The sequence below is a fragment of the Taeniopygia guttata genome, chromosome 2 (genome assembly GCF_048771995.1).
Source record: "Taeniopygia guttata chromosome 2, bTaeGut7.mat, whole genome shotgun sequence".
Taxonomy (NCBI): domain Eukaryota; kingdom Metazoa; phylum Chordata; class Aves; order Passeriformes; family Estrildidae; genus Taeniopygia; species Taeniopygia guttata.
Window position 1 is genome coordinate 31,498,558 of NC_133026.1, and position 18,243 is coordinate 31,516,800.

An 18,243-nucleotide genomic window follows, 5' to 3' on the forward strand; every position below is an offset into this window, starting at 1 on the left:
ATACATTATCTTTATTATATGTTTGATTAAATACTTGTTAAATTCTCAGTGACCTCTATTTGAATGTCAAACTTCTGAAGTCAATCTATGTCATAATTCAAAGTAAATGGACATCTGACCAACTAATATGTCTTCATTGACCAATTTTTTAGTATTGTGGCAGTGATGCATTTTGAAGCAAATTCTACATTACTGGTGAGAGACTGGTCCTCTCTTTACACCATTTCATATATACAATATCAGAAAATAACGAATTCTTACATGCATGTTATATTTTACCCTTTTCATCCGTCAAATGTGATTGTTCTACTCTGGGAATCATGAAGTGTGACACCAAATCGAGTATTTCTGTCTGCAATTATAAATTCACTTGCATGGCTAAAATTATCTAAAGTTACATTTTATATTTATTCTATTAGCTTTATTTTCTGTCTGGCTAGGTAGCAAATATCAGGATTAATTCACATTGAACTTCCTAATTGAACTTCCATTGAACTACCATGTCCCTTCTTCCCATTCCTTTTCCTTTCCCCAAAGCTACTTGCATCATTTCCTGATATCCTGAGATTTGACAATAAAAAATAGGAGGTGCTGTGGGGGACCTAGAGCTGGCATGTGCTATCTTTGCTTGCTAGAATACCTTCCATGGAGAGAGGACAGTGAGATACCTTTTCTAGAAGAGCCTCACTAAAATGAGCAGAGCTTATCACAAGCAGACGGACTGCTGCTTTGCCCAACTACTGTTGATGTAGTGATGGGTGTTTTTCTGATCAGTTTATTATGGTTGGTTGGATGATTTTCATAGCAAGTACCAAAATTTACCTACTTCTAAGTTGTCAGGTCAAGGAACATAGGCATTTCTTTGACTTACATGAGCAGCAGTGTGCAATGTAAAATTTGTAATATACAAATTCAAAGCTATATCGATCAGCACTACTTCTGTGTACAGAAAATGCCTAGCCTTGGGCATTTAATAATTTCTTACAAAAATATTTTAGCACAACCTTTTAAAAAATAAAAAAAATGTTTTAACCTTTATTGTTTGTCCTAGGAAGCTTAACTGAAGTATATTGGCGACAATAAATATTCAGAGATTTCTTTACCAAATAGACATTTTACGGCATTTCTGGAATTTTTCACTTTCTCTCTTGCATCTGTTCCCTCACGCATCTGTGCTGTATGCTAGCCTAGGTTGCTATTAAGACTTCTCTCATTGCATTTTCAAAGGCTATAGCTTTTCATTTGAATAACCTTTTGCTTCTTGCTAAACACATTGCAGAAACACATAGACCAGACAAAAAAAGTGCTCTCTCTTAAATATTTATATTGGAAAACTCCTTTGGAAAGTATTTCAGTTGAATGAGATCTCTATTCCATCCCCACGTATTATGGAAGCTTAATCCAAGCTACAGTTTAAAATAAAAGTTTGCAGGGCAGGGAGTGTTTATCAAAAAATGTTTGTGCTGCTGATCTAAAATTCTGTTAAGCATTTGTTTTTATGTTGTTTTTAGTTGAATGCATAGCTTTGTGTCACTTGTATGTATTTTAATGGAAAGTCTTGGACCAAATTCGAGGAAGAACCCAATCTCAAAGCTGGCTGACCTTTTGGTGTTGACACATTTGTCAGAGTTATGTAAGATTCTTAAAACTACTGAAAACAAGTACAAGAGAAGCATTCTCTGCATAGACCTAGACACATTCTGAATTTTTTCAAAAGTAGGTGAATTAATGAGGTATAGATTTACTTTCACAGCTCAATTTCCTAACTTAAATTGATGCTAATATGTGTGTCTGCTAAGTGGGCATATATACATCTTTCAGGACTTAAAGGTTCTTGAGTTTGTACATCACCAAGTATATAAAACACTATCCTCTTGCTAACTCCTTTTTGTCAGTTCTACTTCAGTCTTGCAAATATAGATCCTCTGCTTACAATTTTAAAAATCTAAGGGATTAATATGCAAAATTAAACAGGTGAATGGAAAAAAGCCAAGAAAGTGAAAGCCAAACTAAGTCATTTTTTTCCAGTCACACATTTTACTTTTGTACTGTAGCAATTTTTGTTTAGGCATGGTAGATTTTTCATCATTTTATGTAAATTCCTTACAGGAAACTTCCATAACTAGATGTGGAAGAAGTTTTTATTTAAAGGAGAAAAAAGGTAGCTAGAGCATAAACAGGATTCTGGTTGGTGTACCTTTTCGCCCTGAAGTCTTCCGTTTTTATTGACAGCAGTCACTAAAGTTTACTGCTGCTCATAAAAGGAAAAGAAGTCAAGATAATTGAAGCAGGCAAGAATTACCTGAGAGTGGGATGAGAAGGGTAATAAAATACTTAATTAGGAAAAAAACAGTACATTACAAAATAGGAGAGTGAAGAACTAAAAGAAACCTGAATGGAGCCTAAAATGATACTACACGAACAGGAAAAGCAGTAGTTACCATTAGTAATTACCGTGTTGAGCTAGAAGGAGGTGGAGAATAGGCAGGATTTTCCCTTTGCAAATACACTTTTTTATGCTTTTGACACAACACTGGTCTTGCATGTGGTGTTGGCAGCTTCTTTGTATCTTAAGCAGAAGTCAGAGAGTACTCGGACTCACTATTGAAAGGCCTTTGAAAGTGGAAATTCTTGATAGTATTTCTTTTTCTAACTGCTGGACTTGCAGACAGAGTAGAATATGGTTAAAAGTAGATTCCCCTGGGAGCTGTGCATGGACATAGTAGATGTCAATCATCCTGGATGTTACCATCTGTTTACATTAAGAGAAGCAATCAGTTTTTACAGATTGTCATAAAGCAGAGAGATTTTTCTACTTACAGAGAAAAAATTCAATTTCCCTCATTTTTTTTTTTTTTCTCTTTCTCTTTTATAGCAGCATGAAACTACACAGAAATAAAGTTGGTAGCCTTGGTAGAATAAAAATACTCTGGTTTAAATGGTAAGAGCTTAAGATGTGAAATAATCATACATTTAAGCTCCTGGTCTTAAATATGAGGAGAACTGATTTCACTAGAATCCAGTGTCAATTTACTGAAAACATTTAAGTGGTGTAATTCAGATGCATTGTAGTAAATATGACTTTTGCATTAAACACAATCCACACTTCTACACTGGCGTCTCTAAGTTTCACTTTCGTTGAAATAAATGCCTGAAGCCTTTTCTGAAACTAAGATTGAAACCTTTAGGTAGTCTTCTCTTTTTACACTTGCAGACTTCAAAATTAGTTTGGTATTGAGGATCACCTAGAAGCTGCTATGATTGCTACTTATTATTGCTATTTAGCCAGTAATAATTAGTGATTGCACCTTTGTTCCTCCTTTAGTTGTGACCGTTCAATAGCCTCTATGTTCTGCTTGTTTTAGCACAGTAGTCTATTACCACAGTGTTGGAATAAAATTTCTCACTCTTTTAAGAACTCTAGTCTAGATTCTTATCTAATTAATTGGTGGTAGCTGACATGGTAATATGCATGTGAAGAGTAGAGAGCTAGAGAACAATGGAGTATGTAACAAGCCAATATGTAAAGAGGCATTACCTGCGAAAATGCTAAATTTAATCCTGTTTCTATTTGATCTCTTCCATTTTTTCAAGTTCTGCTTGTGCCCTGCAGAAAAAAAAAAAATCATCATCTGTGGGCTTGAGGAGATATCTAGCAAACACACAGGAACACATGCAGTGAAAAGAAGTTGACTGAGACAAATATTTATTGCAGCAAACCCCTACCAGTTGGACAGCAACAATACATGGAGGGAAATCAAAAGTGAAAGTTATTGTGGAAGATGATAACAGATTTCAAATGTATCACAGGTTCAGAAAAAGAATTTGGAGATTACCTTTTTGTCATATTGAAGAAATAAAAATACATGTACCACAATAATCTGTATGAATCCCTTCATTTCAATGACTTGACAGAATGTACCATATGATCCCTCAGCTGGACTAACTGAACAAAGCTTTCCATGAAAATTCTACAAGCAGTTTTTAATGGGGATCAGAAAATTAAGTTTTGAAGGTGCCAGCCTTTTTCATTTCAGAGAACAAAAGCGTCTATTATACTACTTTGCTGAGATCTTAGAGATCAATATATTTTTCACATATGTCTAGTCAACTGTCACCTTATATCCCTCAAAATGTATTATTATGATCTCAAATTACTGTTGAATTTGTCTGTTAACAGTCTGCTAATTGTACATCTGACGGTCCAACTAAGAAATTCAAATATCCACTCTATATTGTCTTGAATACATGTGTTTATTGTGCTACAGCTGCAGTAGCTAACTAGAAAATTTGCAAAAAGCTTTTACCCATACTCTTGCTGAAGTGCACTCCTAGATTTTCTGCTCAATATTTGAGATAAGATTTAAAGAAGCAAAAGGATTATCAGAAAAGAATAAGGCAAGTAAATCTTGAGGACAAATTATGAGGACAGTCACTGAGGTTGCAGAAGTCAGGAAGAGACTTTGGGTCAACTTTTAGGACTTTTCATCCTTGTTTAATTATAGATCTTTTAAGTTTTCTTTAAAGCATGTTTTATTTTATTTCACCACAGGAAATGGGGAAATTATTTGCCTTCAACACTTCGATAGATAGATAGATAGATAGATAGATAGATAGATAGATAGATAGATAGATAGATAGAGTAGATAAATTTTTTTCATTGCGCCCATTTAAGTTTGTAGACTCTCCTCTGGCTGTGGCCCAAGAGGAAGGTTCATCTGGGGAAGCCTGAAAAAAACCCTGCACTTACACCAAGGCAGGTGTTTTCTCTGCCACTCTGTGATTCCAGAAAAGAGATGTAGCACAAGCTTGGCTGTGAGAAGCTATATTGCACACAAATTGGTATCTCCAAAGAGCAAGAGCAGTCAGAAAAAAAAAAAAAATCAGTTTCCTTGAGAAAGGTGAAAAAGTGCTCTAAAAGTTGGTTAAATGTTGACCAAGTGAAGCACGAAAAGCAGACGGATGGCGCTGGTGAGAGAGCCAAGCTCCAAGCCCTAGCAACACTTGAATTCTGGCTGACCCCTGCAGAGGGGGAAGTAATCGCCTTCTCTTAGAACATAAGAACAAAGGTACTTACAGAAAAGAAACCAGGGGAAGAAATGTAATGTCCCGTGTGCTGCAAAATAAGGAGAGTAAAATTCATCAAGCAGCACTACAGTTTTTTGCACAAAGGAAGCAAGTCAGCTCCAAAGGTCTGTGGGGCAGCAGCCTGGCACAAGGTGGGTTGCTGGACATTGCCTCACTGTTTGTGCTCAGCTCCTGAGAGAGATTTGCATGCAGCAGCACAGGGCTCTGTGCACTCACAGGTACCTGTCTCTAAGGTACATTCGTAGTAGACTCAACTCATAGTTCCATCCTACATGTTTACTTGAAAACAATGCCATGATCACAGATGTCTCCAGATGCCCATGCCAAGAGCAGGCACATACTTTTTTATAAGGGTGTTTTTGCATTAGTCACATGACAGAAATCAACTTTTTCCAGGATGAGTGGCTGTTATAGAGGTGCTCTACAGTTTGGCAGACCACCTTAAGCTGGTAGAGACATGAGCAGCCTGAAAGTGCCAAACTGAAGAAACCTCAGAGGGAAACCTGTCACACACCAAGTGAAGCTGGCTTTCCTTTCAGCTGACATAATGGGTGATTTTCTCAGACATCTGCAGATATTTTGCTTTCACTGGGTTGAAAACATGTATTATGAAAATATCTGTGTTTTGTTTGTGCTTAGTCAGATACAGTTAGGCAGCTTTAGCAGCTGTGAAGGCAAACACTAGTCACCTGGGGTTTTTTTTTCCAGCAAAAAGCAAGCCGCGGAGCAGTTTTAAATCCCGGTAGGAAATGTTTGTTGCGGCAGTGAGTGTAACTTCAGACAGCAGCTGTCCTCCCACCGCCGTGGAAGAGGCGGTTGCTACTCTCATGGCCTAAAGTTTAACTAAGAGCTGCCCAAATAAAACCGCATTGCTCCTCCTGAGCCCCTTGCCCTTGCGTCCCCGCAGCAGCGGGAGCGGGACCCGGTGGGACCTGTCCCAGTGGTTATTCCGGAGCTCCGAGTGGGAGCCGGACATTTGTGGTCTGGTTTGTGTCTAACAGCTCCCACCGGACGCGCTGTTCTGGTATCCCCAGGGCGAGCGGGGAGCAGGTACGGGCAGGCAACAAACAGTTAATTTATGGCACTTCTATACACATTTGCGGAGAGAGATGCTGAGAAGGGGATTCGTATTTCACACGTTCCGGGCGGCGCAGAGGAGGATGCGCCAGTGCCGCTCCATAGGGACTCGGCGCTGTGAAGGGTCACGGATTCCCTCAAACCCCGCCGCGCTGCCGAGCCCTCCGCCCGCGGCTCCTCCCGCAGGGGCTCCGCCGCCGCCCCGGGGCCGTCCCGGCGGAGAGACCGGGCCGCCTCCGCTCCGGAGGGAGCAGCGGAGGGAGCAGCGCCGTGCCCCGGCTGCGGCAGCGGGAACGGGCCGGGGAAGCCATCCCCGGGGACACGGGAACGCGGTGAGCGGGGGGACGGGACGGGGTGGCGAAGAGTGTGTGCGTGGGGCAATAAATGTCTGAGCCGGCGGCAGCGCAGCCACATCCCGTGCCCCAGCGCGGCTCCCCGGGCGGCAGCGGCAGGTGAGCGGGGCCGGCCCCGAGCCCCCTTTCCCCGGCCGAGCCCCTTTCCTCGGCCGAGCCCCCTTTCCCCGGCCGAGCCCCTTTCCCGGCCGAGCCCCTTTCCCCGGCCGAGCCCCTTTCCCCGGCCGAGCCCTTTTCCCCGGCCGAGCCCCTTTCCCGGCCGAGCCCCCATTCCCCGGCCGAGCCCCCATTCCCCGGCGCCGCGGTCCCGCGGGTGGCAGCGGCCAGGCAGCGGCGGCGGCCGCCGCGGGTGCCTCCTGCCGGCCCGTCGGGGGCTTTTCGCAGAAAATTTCAGAGGGTGTTCTTCCCCACTCTCCTTGGGTGGGTAGTGAGGGAATGCAACGGGTTTGTTCTTATTTTCAGTTCTGAAGGGTTTGTTATATTGAAAACCTGAAGAGCGACCAGCAACCAAGGCAGTGAGAGTGTCGTCTCTCGATGGAATTTAGTGTCAGTCTGAAACAAAAAAAAAGTAGTTTGGTTGTTTTTTTGAGGGAAGAGGGGTTGGACAAAACTTCAAACTGATTCCACAGCCTTGGTTTGACTAGCAGAGCAGGTTCAAAAATTAATTCTTGGTGCATCTTTCCTTTGCATCGCCGTGAGGCTCCACTTGTATCTCTCATCCAGTAAGCTGGATGCATTTTAAGAATAGTTTAAGTCTGATAGAGCCCAAGAGGTAGAAATACTGGTGCTTCACAGTGTCAGTCTTCTTCCTGACCTTTCCTCCCTTGACTGTGCATGGTTTTGAAGATCTTCTGTGCCATTTACTTTGACAAAGGTCATTGATTTTTCTGCTGTAATGGCTCTGTGACATCTGAATTGAGAACTAGAAGTACAAGAACTCTATAAAACTTGGTCCCAGTTAAAATCCTTGTAGCAAGTGAGTTGTTTCTGTGACTGTAGTGTCCAACAGAAAAATCTGTGAACACTTCAGTTGTTCAAAGCACAGATCCCCTCTCCCTCCAGTCCTTCTCCCAGCAGAGTCATGCTTATGCTGTGGCAGGGATTCCTGCTACTTCTTACCTCCAGTTGCTGACCTATGCCACAAGCAGGCTGACCTTCTCTGATGGGATTACTCCTCTGCTGGGGAGCTGGCTCTGTCCCTCTCAGCCCTCTGTCCTATACCATTTAGTGGACTACCATCTCATTTTAGGAGTCACTTAATGCTGTATATGCTTACTGGTGTCACAAAATCAACTGATTTCTTGGTATCGTCCCAGACAGCACTCACTTTAGCCTGCACTCAGTAATGGCTGTTAACTCTTTCAGGTAGGCTAAAAGCATTTTGCATCTATGAAAATTTCAGTTCTGTATTTCTGAACAAGCAGAGAAATTCACAGTAACTTGCAGAGCTGCCAAACCATGAAATACAGAGCCCTGGCAAAGAAGATTCTGAAGAGTTAGTTTATTTTTGGACATGAAGACACAATTTATGATGAAATTATGCTGTCAGAAATATTTTTCTAATTCCCACTAACTTAAGGTATCAAGCATATAGAGTTGAACAGAGTTAGGTCTGTGAGAGTCTTTTCTCATCTTCTACATGCAACTTGCTGGTATCTGGAAGGAAGACCCTGATTCTGTATCTGTTACCTACAATCAGGCTCTCTGGAAGACAAAACTATATGGATTTTTGGCAGTGCAGAGATTACTAAATGCAATTATGTATATTAAAATACAGCACTGATGAAAGGTGTTATGGTATATCCAGGGATGGTTTTCTGCCACTATTGGACACGAAATGAGTACACAGAAGCTTGGTAAGTTTAAAACAGAAAAAAACTTAGTTTTATTTAGACATTTGGTATTTATAGAATTTTAAGAGTGACCGTGGATTGGAGGATGAAATTACTACCTCTCTAACCACACTGGTCCAAAGATCAAGCAATCATTTTTCTCTACTTACAGAGAAATATGTAAACTATTTTATTTATACATTAAATTGTGTGGGAACTGATTCTTAAATATGTAAACATTATCAGAAGACTAAAGAAGTTTTATGAGAACTTTAAAACTTTCAAAAAAACTATAAATGTTTTAAAAATCAGTTTTCAAAAGGTGATGTGTATGATCATATATCTAAGCCCAGAAGTTAGGGAAAGGTCAGTGAATATCCATAGGGAAGCTGGGAAAGCAAGTTTAGAAGGAAGAACAAGAAACGTATGTTTGTGTAGTATAGGTGTTCTAGAAAACATTTTCTGGATTTGAAACTTTCCTATTTACATATCAGGTTTTCTTCACTCTGTCCAAAAAAAAAAAAAAAAACATGCTGAGGTTCTGGCTTCTATTATGCATTAGTTGTTGGAGACCTCTGATGGGCAGCTGAATCCCTCCTCATCTTTTGTCTGGCTAAAGTGAAATGCATTGGTATTGTCAAACCAATAACCTGCATCTCACTTGATTTGGGTGCCGCATGAGGTGGGGCACAAAGCTGTCTGTGTTACGAAGAGCACCACAGAGTTCCTTGGGATGGAGAACAGCAGAAAAGACCTTCAGTTTGCGGAGCTGGCTCAAAGACTTCTCCAGCACACAGTGGCCTTCATAGTAGTGGTTTTTATATCTGAATTCTTGTGATAAAGCAGGGGAAAAAAATAAAAAGAGAGTGAGACAACTGATACAAAATAGCTCTTATGAAAGGGCCGCTTTTAAAAAAGTAGCTACCCCACTTCTAATTTAATCATCAGAAGTGACTTGCCGCTGGAGGCTTAGTTCTGTGTAGCATGTCACTCTTCCTTTCTTTCTGTTGCATTTTGTATGATGGATGTGACTGCTGTCATCTGAATTGTTTACTGCATGAAAGATATATTCCTCCTTGTGCTCAAATCTCCAGAGCCATCCCCAGTACAGTGCAAGGTGATGTACGTCTTGTCCAGCGTAGGTCACTGTGAGAGACGAGGCATGAGTCACTTCCCTGGTGGGCAGTGGTGACTAACTGCCCCTCCTGCTGCAGACCTGGGTGCACAGGGAATCCTCACCTCCAGTCAGCTCTCTGATGACAACACATTGTAACAGCAGTTTATTAAGTTGCAAGATGAAAGACTTTTACAGCTCATAAAGGAGGAAAGCTTATAAGAAGGTAATAAGAGAAGGAATATTTAATTTTGCATGAGTCTTCCTAAAATTGTGCTGCGTCTGAAATGCAAATTATAAGAGATTTGTATACAAGGTTTCATAATGTGTCACATAAGAGTTATTAGGATTGAACCATAAAACAATTACTTGTATAAGATTTTATTAAAGAAAAGCACCTTCTTTTAGTGTATATGTCATAAAGCTCTATAGAAATATCTTGCTTTATTAACAATACATAGAAGACACTTAGAATTCAGGGTATTTTTTGTGCTGTGAATGCTCTGGAACTAACATGAAGTATTTAGTTTTCAACTTGTTAACTGAATCTATATGAACACTTTGAAGAAAAAGGAGAGAGACTGCAAACCAGACCAGACTCCTACCTTACCTTTGCAATAAAATGTCACTTAAAATTGTTTTGGAAACTGCCTTATAGCCACAGCAGATTTACACTTGGTACAAAAAGACAGCATTGTGGATTAAAGGTTTTGTATTGTCCTTTCCAGCTCCCAAGTCATGCCTCTGGTCCTGATCTTGACTTTTGTGTCTCTTTTCCAAAATTCTGAGAAGGTTTGACTCATCAAAATAACATGGTTTTAAATGTAAATACTCCAGTCCTGTGGAAAATTTTCTGATGTACAGATGCATGTCCAAATTTTGGCTGGAAGGAGAAGTGTAGTGATTCGTGTCCATAGCTCAGACTTTGGGAAACCCAAATTTAAGATGAGAAAAGCCAAGCAGTCTTCAAATAACAGTTTTAAAATTATTACTTCTGCCTTTTTATGGAAGAAAATAAAGTTTCAAAGAGGGAATAATGTGTGCCATTTATGCTGCAGTATTACAGATATTTTGTATAAATACCAATGGCAATGACAGGAAGATGAAAAGTAATCTTTTTGTCTTCTAGTACTTTGTTAGCAGTGTTCAGATTTCAGGCTGGTCATTATCTTTTCAGTTTGATCTTGAGAGGCAGCGGTTATGAATAGGGGCAGGGATGGAACCACAACTCCCCTGCTGAGACGGAAATCTCCTCCCGATTGAAGCCCATGACAAAACTCCCATCAACATCAAAGCAGAAAGATTCCAAGCACAGCAACCTGAATGCATCTGAAATCCACTGTTGAGCAGCTTGGAAAGGTCAAGGTTTTTTTCAGATTAGTAGGGAAAAGAAAAAGACCCAGAGCAAATCATGACAAGCATAAAGAGAAGAGGAAGTTCGCGAATAAGTTCACAGTTCATTGCATAAATCTGTGTTTATTAAGGAAGATAATTTTTGTGAAAACTGATACAGGCATTCAGCTGGCTTAGGTGTTTCTGCTTCAAATGAGAATGGGATTATTTTTTTCCTTGTTTTGATGTTAGGGAGATGAATATATAAGATCTGGTTTTCACAAGTAGTATCTGTAGCACTATTGTGGCTGTTTACTTTACTAGCATATTCTGCAAAGGGAAGACAGAATTTTCCAGATGACCTGATAAAGTTTGTATCTTATGTATCTTGTAACCTTCAATTTCCACATGTTTGTGTTATTAAAAAAAAAACCAAAACAAATCCACAAAATATTTGTCATTGCAAAGTGCTTAAAAATTTATTTTTGAATATTTTACAACATTTTATGAAGGAGATACTGACAGAGAAATAACTGGTTTACATGAATTTACTGCTTATTCAGTATATACAAAAGGAGTTTAGTTTATAATTCTGGTATTTAAATCTAGTAGTTGCATCTCATGCATGCTCAAAAACAGCAAAATAACCCTTCCCAATGACATATTTTCTCCTTTTTTCCATACTGGAGCAAATCCAAACCCTCTCAGATTTATGAAGGCCGTGAAGGTTAAGAAGTTTATTGTGTTAAGGAAGCATAAATTACTTCATAAAGCCACAAATGAACTCATTAAATTAATGTCTACCTTATGAGTCTCCAGGGAGCACACAGGCAGGGAAAGGCATGCCCTACTCATGGATGAGATGGGAGCTGACCAGCATGACAGATGTCAGGAGGCTTTTAGGAGGGGAGGATGGGCTCTGGGAGGTCAGACTTCTGCTGCCCTGGAGCAACTGCTGGTCCTCAGAGGCAGGCTAGGATGGAGTCTGAGCTTCAAGGTGCTGGAGAAGCTGTTTGTTGCTCTATCTAAATTAGATTTTGGGTGAAGGATGATGGTTAAAACAGACAAATGGAAGTGCTGTGGTTTTCATCCTAGTTTCTCCAGGTTTTTTTGCCTACTTGCTTACCTGTTGCTTTTGCAATTTTTACTCACTTATGCTGAGGTTGCTCTTGTGCTGTTCATGTCTTCATTGCCAAAACGAGCTAAACTGCACCGTGAGTTTGGAACTACTTATACAAAACCAGACTTGCACTGCTATTTTCCTTATTGTTTCCTTTAGTATTATTTTCCAGTTTCTTCTTTGTAAGTCACTGGCACAGAAAGACACACATTATGATGTAGCAGCATATCTTTACCTGCACAGGGCCCTAAAACTGAGCTCTTAGCAAGGGTTCATTGCCCTAAATTCTGTAACTCAAAGGTTACTTATCAATTTTGATGTTTGGCACTGAAAAATGATTTCAAGTACTTTTTTGTACAAAGTGTAATTGTTTTGTCATATTGAAATATGAATTTTCAAGAATTTATATTTTGGGTTTATTAATTTCAAAGGTAAGATTTAAGCAGTCTGTAGAGTCATCAGAATTTGGAATCAGTTGAAGCTATGCTTCCAGAGTACAAAATAGGGTTATTCTCTTGAATTACCTTTTAAATGTATTTTCAATAGATTCCATTTCTCTGTTGCCTTGAGCATTTAATGTGAACTAAACTCATAACAAAAAAGGCATCTTATTGTTTTTGATGAGACTAACACTAATATCAAAGGATGGAATCAAAAAGGAGAGCATCACTAATTATTCAGCTGCGCCCCTCTTACCTGTAGAAACAGAAATAATATGAGCTGTGCTCCAGAGAGCTCACAGCTTAAGCAAGCCTAAGTCTTGATTTCAGTTTGGGACTGTCTGTGTACAGAGATGATTGATAATCAGTTTTTGGATAAATGAAGATCTATAATCCTGTCAATAACAAATCATCTGAAGGCTTTGGCCAGGATCAGCTCCTTGCTCTGTGTCATGGCAGTAAAGCAAGTGTGCCAGGCAGAGCAGTGTCAGTACTAAAACTCAGCTAAAACTGAGGCAGAACTGATGAACTGGCTTATGTGAAAAGAAAAATAAAAATAAAGCATGGAACAGAATGAGCTTTAATGCTCCATAAATATTGTATTAAAATGCTTTGCTGTTATTATTAGTTTCTCTATTTGTAAACACCGGTAAAATGTAATAAAATGTATGAAATAAGATCTCTTTAATATTTTATATTTATGTTAACTCTCATGATTCTTCAGAAAACCAAATTATCATGTAATATTAGGAAATTAAATAGTAAAAAGTAAATAGTAAAATTCTGGAATAACTGCAAGGAACCATTCAAAGGACTTGCAGCCAAAAATTTTTGAGAGTGTGTTTGGGCATGGTGTTGATTAATAAATACGGCTGAAATATGATCTGTGTCTTTATAAATAGTCTTTTAGCTCTGTCTTCAGGATTTTTTATTTTTTAAAATCTTATTCTAGTCAGAACTAAATTCTGAATTTCAGTGTTGTTCATTCTAAAAGTGCATATAGGAATGGGGGGTAAAGAGCTCTGCATGATCATGAGGTAGTATTTACTTTGAAATTCAGGGGCTGTTTTTGTATTTTGCAGACAAAGTTCTAATTCCAGGACACTGCTGCATGCAATTGAATCAATGGTGGTCACAGCAGATTCCTGACACTGTGAGATGGGATTTTGCTGTTCTTCCTCTGTGTGGTCTTCAGATGGGCCTCCAAACTGAGCTGAACTTCTGGAAAGAAAGAAAAGACAACATTTTATTTAAAAATAAACAAGTAAGAGGTTTCAGATAATTTTGCAAACATAAAGGAGAGCTTTCTTTTGGATTGCATTTCTCTATGCACTTTGAAAAATGAGGAACCAAAACAACTTTAGGTTGTTTTGGTTTTGCCAATAGTTTATAGCGGTTTCCCAAAGTAATCAGGGTTTGCATAAATTACAGAAGAAAACCTGAGTTAAATATAAGAGGAAGTTAATGTTAAGGGGTTAAATATCTGTAAGAGATTCTGTTCTTGTCCATCTCTTCTAAATTTCTTCCCATGACATTTCTCACACTCTGGAGAAAATTAGTTTGAGAATTAAGTTTGTAATCAGGAAATTATTGCCAAATTTGGCCATGAATTAGACAATATTGATTAATGATAACAATCATAGCTTGTTACAAGCAAAATAGCTCTTTTTAATTGAAAAATATAGGCAAGGTTACTTACTTTCCAAATTTTTGGGAGCTGTGTTTAATCTTCTTTTTCCATGCTTGTTATTCACACTGTTGTGATGCCATGATGACAGGTGAGCAAGAATTGTGAAGAATTCCGTTCCTTCCCCACTTTTTTGACCATTCCAAGGATTTCAGCCAGCATTTATACTGATAAATGCTTTATTTGCAGTAGGCTTGAGACATATTTATTTATTAATTCTCCAAGTGTGCTTGTAAGTTCTATATTGAACAGTTGATGTTCAACTGTTTTCTTTCTCTTTTGTAAAATTAGAGCTTCAGTGTTGTCTGGATTAAAAAAAAAAAAAAAAAAAAAAAGATTTGTTAAGATCTTAAAAACCAAAGAAAGCAGCTGTTACCCAGCTTTTCAGGATGTTCTCAATGAAAAGATGATAAGGGTAGAGTGAGTGAGATGTATGATGTATACTTTGTGTTTATGTATGTAAGTATAACAAAGTAATCCATAATTTGTCTTAACATGAGGCTGTAAGTTATGGTGCTAAATTACATAAGAGATGCTGGAGGTTTTTGTGTGCTGAGGTGGCTCATTGTTTGTTTGTTTATGTGTTTGTTTGTTTTAAACTTTATGTAGATACTTTTCCTGTCATAAAAATTGGTGAGAGAGAAGTAGCAAAATCAATTAGTATGTGCACTTTTTTTAGCATGTTTTTGATACTTTACAAGCAGCAAATCTGTAGATCGATAAATCCTACTGCTAAAAATTTCAGTCATCAATAAAGAAACAATTAGGTAATATAATACTTGGTATATAAAGTTAAAATTTAAAGAAATATAATGAAATATCAGTTTTTCTATAATGTTATTCAGTTTATGAAACACTAGTTCTGAAAAAAGCTTGCACTTACAAATATTTTTTGTACCTATTTTACTCCTGATTAAAGATGACTGATAAAGGTTTGTAATAAAACCTGAAATAGTCACCTGTTTACAAATTATATTTATTTTTTAATGCCTGTGTTAATATTTTGGATTGTTTATGGAAGTCATAATTTTGTATTAGTGAAGCAAAATATAGTGAAACAGTTTTTGTGTTGACGTATGACTAGAAGAGAGGAATGAAACTGCTATATTTCATCAGGTGTCTTTAATTAGCCAATAGTCTACAGTGACAGAATGCAAAACTTTCATGTCTCTTCTAAAGTTTTGAAGCCAGAGATATGTGGAACACCTACAAGGTGATGGAAAGAAAGCACTGCTCACCAGAACCTTGCCACCTGTAAAGGCTGGCATTACTCTACGTCTCTCATTTTAATAAATTTTTGAGCAGGAAAAGAACAGGACAATGTTGAACAGAGATCAAAACAAATGCTTGTGTGAGTCTGAATTTTCCCAGGTCCTCCTATGCCAATAGGAGCCCAGAGCAGGTGTGTCATGCCTTCTGTTGAAGGGCTAAACAACAGAAACTCTACAGTCTGTGAGAAAAAGTTGTCAGTTTGTTAAACTTCCAGCTTGAAGAAAATATGGAGTCCTTTTCCCCTCTGATGAAAAAGCCCGAGCCATTGAACATAACACCAGAGGTTGTAACACAGCTCTTGTTCAAAATGTCAGGATGCACTTGGTGCCAGTTTGGTCAGAGGGATTAACTGATACGTGATTAGATCTCTGGTGACCAGACCTGGCCTGTCCTACACCCTGTTTAAAATGGCTGCAGACTTCAGACTTATTTTTCCTTTCATTCAAGGTAGGAATTTCACATTTCCATGACCTAGGCAACTGTGGTGATTCCTACTTCTCCTTGGTCTGGTTGGCATAATTGAGAGGAACTACAGACATTCTAGAAAGTTGTGAGCAGCCTTGGCTACCAGAAATGGAATGGAAACCATTGTAGCCACTTCATGAGCCTTTGTGCAATTTCATGGGCAATCTTTAACTGTAACATGCCACTAAAACCTGCATGTCTTTTTATTTTAAGTAAACAATTACCTTGCACTCCTCATTGAGTCTTGGTTAGATTTGAAATTATACTCTCTTAGGCTGAAGTGCTTTTTCCCTTTTATATTTTTACAGCATTGGTATAAGCCCAAGATATTGATATTTATCTGACACCAATGGAAAAATACATTCAGCTCTTTCAGAAGATGAAATTCCCAGAGATTTGTTAATCCCACCTTTATTTTACACCATTTGCCTGATATGGAGCCACTCTGAGTTCTACAGCATGCCTGCATGAGTTGTAGCCACAACCTACTTATTGCTCAGGTAGCTTCAAGTAAGGGTTCTAAACCACCTAAGTACCTAATAAATAAATGTTACTTGATACACGGGACACTAATAAAAAAGACATGGACTTAATCTGTCTTTTAGCTGCCTAATAAACACCAAAATTACATTACAGATACTTTCAACCAGTTTTAGATTATTAAATTTGAAGATGAGATTAATAAATAGTTGTCAGATAGCCATCAGACATACAGATGCTGGGTACTTAAGAACAAAATATGCTTCTTGTCTAGAAACAAATTCTCTAGAAGCCATATAACCTTTCCAGGGTGGGTTGCTGCTCCTTACTCTCCTTTGCTGGTATAAGTTTGGGAATTTCAAAATGCTGGTAAGAGCTGCACAAGCCAAGGAAATATGGGCTTTGCAAACAAGCTCTGAATGACCTGCCTTGAGGTGTTTTTTCTGGTCAATAAGCTTTCCTCTTGCTCCCACCGAAACCAAGTGGACTGCTGGGGGTGTGAGCACTTTTAAATGTTGGCAAGCAAAGATGTTCTGTAAGGTTCACTGTTCAGAGTATTTTGTTGGCCAGGAAGTAGGAGAATTACACATTATATATGCATGTGTGCTAGGTTTGATTCTGGGGTTGGGGGAGCCCTCTTCTGCAAGTTTACTAAATGATAAAATCTAAGAGCACTGATATTGCCATTTTTGTATTTCTTGGCAAAATATATGCCACAGGAGAATTAGTACCCAAAAGCTGTGGCAGTATTATGTCAAACAGGTGAATAAATTTCCAATATCACTTTTACTGAGAGAAAGAAACTCCCTTTACTGTGTTATTTCCTGAATGTTCACTGTACAGAAGGTGATACCTAAGAGTCAGTCTAGCTGGGCAGGTTGAAGATGCTCTGGGAGCACCTCAAAACTGAGAATTGCATTATGAGATAATTGTAAAACTATAATCATTAGAGATAAAAATTTAAAAATATAATACATCTTGGGGTTTGTATTTATATATAAATTAAAAAATAACTTTATGACTGACGTAATGACTACATGTTGAAAAGTAACTTTTAATTTTTTTATGTGGTTCATTTATTTACATTCTAGATTGTATCTTTCACCAAAAATCTTTTCAAAGAAGAAACTGAAGAAGCATTGGAGCATGTGAAGACAGCTAAAACTACCTTAAAAATCTTTGAGAATTTATTCTTTAATCACAAAAACACATTGGAGAGTTACTTCACCTGTGCTAAGGAAGTTAAACCATGGGATTTCCCATCTGAGATGTTGTCTTACAGATTTAATATGTTCCCTAGAAACTCACTGAAGATTGAGGTATTGCTTATTATCTCTGCTGTTGGATAAATGCTGTTGGATAAATAAGTATCTGAGAAATATGGGCTATTCTCAGTCATGCAGACAGGTTTCTAATATCCAGCACACAAAATCACAGTGCATAGAGGAGAGTTAAGACTGTTGAACAGGATGTCACATGCTGTGCAAGGGGCAGACCAGTAATAGCATTATGAGGAATTGCCAAGGTGATTCCTAAATCCACCTTTTCTTAGGGTTTTGGAAGATGTTTTAGTAAAGTGCTGGCCTCCACACGCAGCCCATGGCTTGAACTTTCTCCTGAGCATGGCATCTGCCTCTAAGAACTAAGGACCCATCTATTTATAGCTATAAAAATGTAGTGTTTTAGGCTAGTCCTGGATGAGAGAGAACACCCTTCATCTTCCTTTTTAAATTTCTGACTTTAAGTAAGGAAAAATTAAAATTCTGAGGTTAGGAAAGAAATGCAGAATATTTGTCTAATATTGTAGTTAGTCAGCTGTGTAGGATGGGAGCAGCAATAGCTTTTGGTTCCTGCTCCTGGGGCCTTTTCATTGTTCTTTACTGAAACTGGAAGCAGTTGTAGTAGGAGACAGGACTGGCAACTGGTTAGAATTACAGAATCATAAAATAGTTTGAGTTTGAAAGGAACTTTGAAGATTAGCTA

At 38.6% G+C, this 18,243-nt stretch overlaps 1 protein-coding gene across 18 annotated transcripts in view; it reads left to right on the forward strand.

The window, feature by feature from the left end:
* The first annotated feature begins 5,944 nt into the window (after positions 1-5,944).
* The window catches only part of DNAH11 (dynein axonemal heavy chain 11), a 138,057-nt gene continuing 125,758 nt past the window's right edge, over positions 5,945-18,243 (forward strand). For 10 of the 18 annotated variants that reach the window (XM_072925615.1, XM_072925616.1, XM_072925613.1 and 7 more), the window contains exon 1: positions 5,954-6,497. In XM_072925615.1, the coding sequence (XP_072781716.1) occupies positions 6,198-6,497 (300 nt within the window). In that variant the 5' untranslated portion in view covers positions 5,954-6,197. Of the gene's footprint in view, positions 6,498-18,243 lie in introns of all 18 variants that reach the window. The other 8 variants (XM_072925604.1, XM_072925605.1, XM_072925600.1 and 5 more) reach the window with 3 other exon arrangements.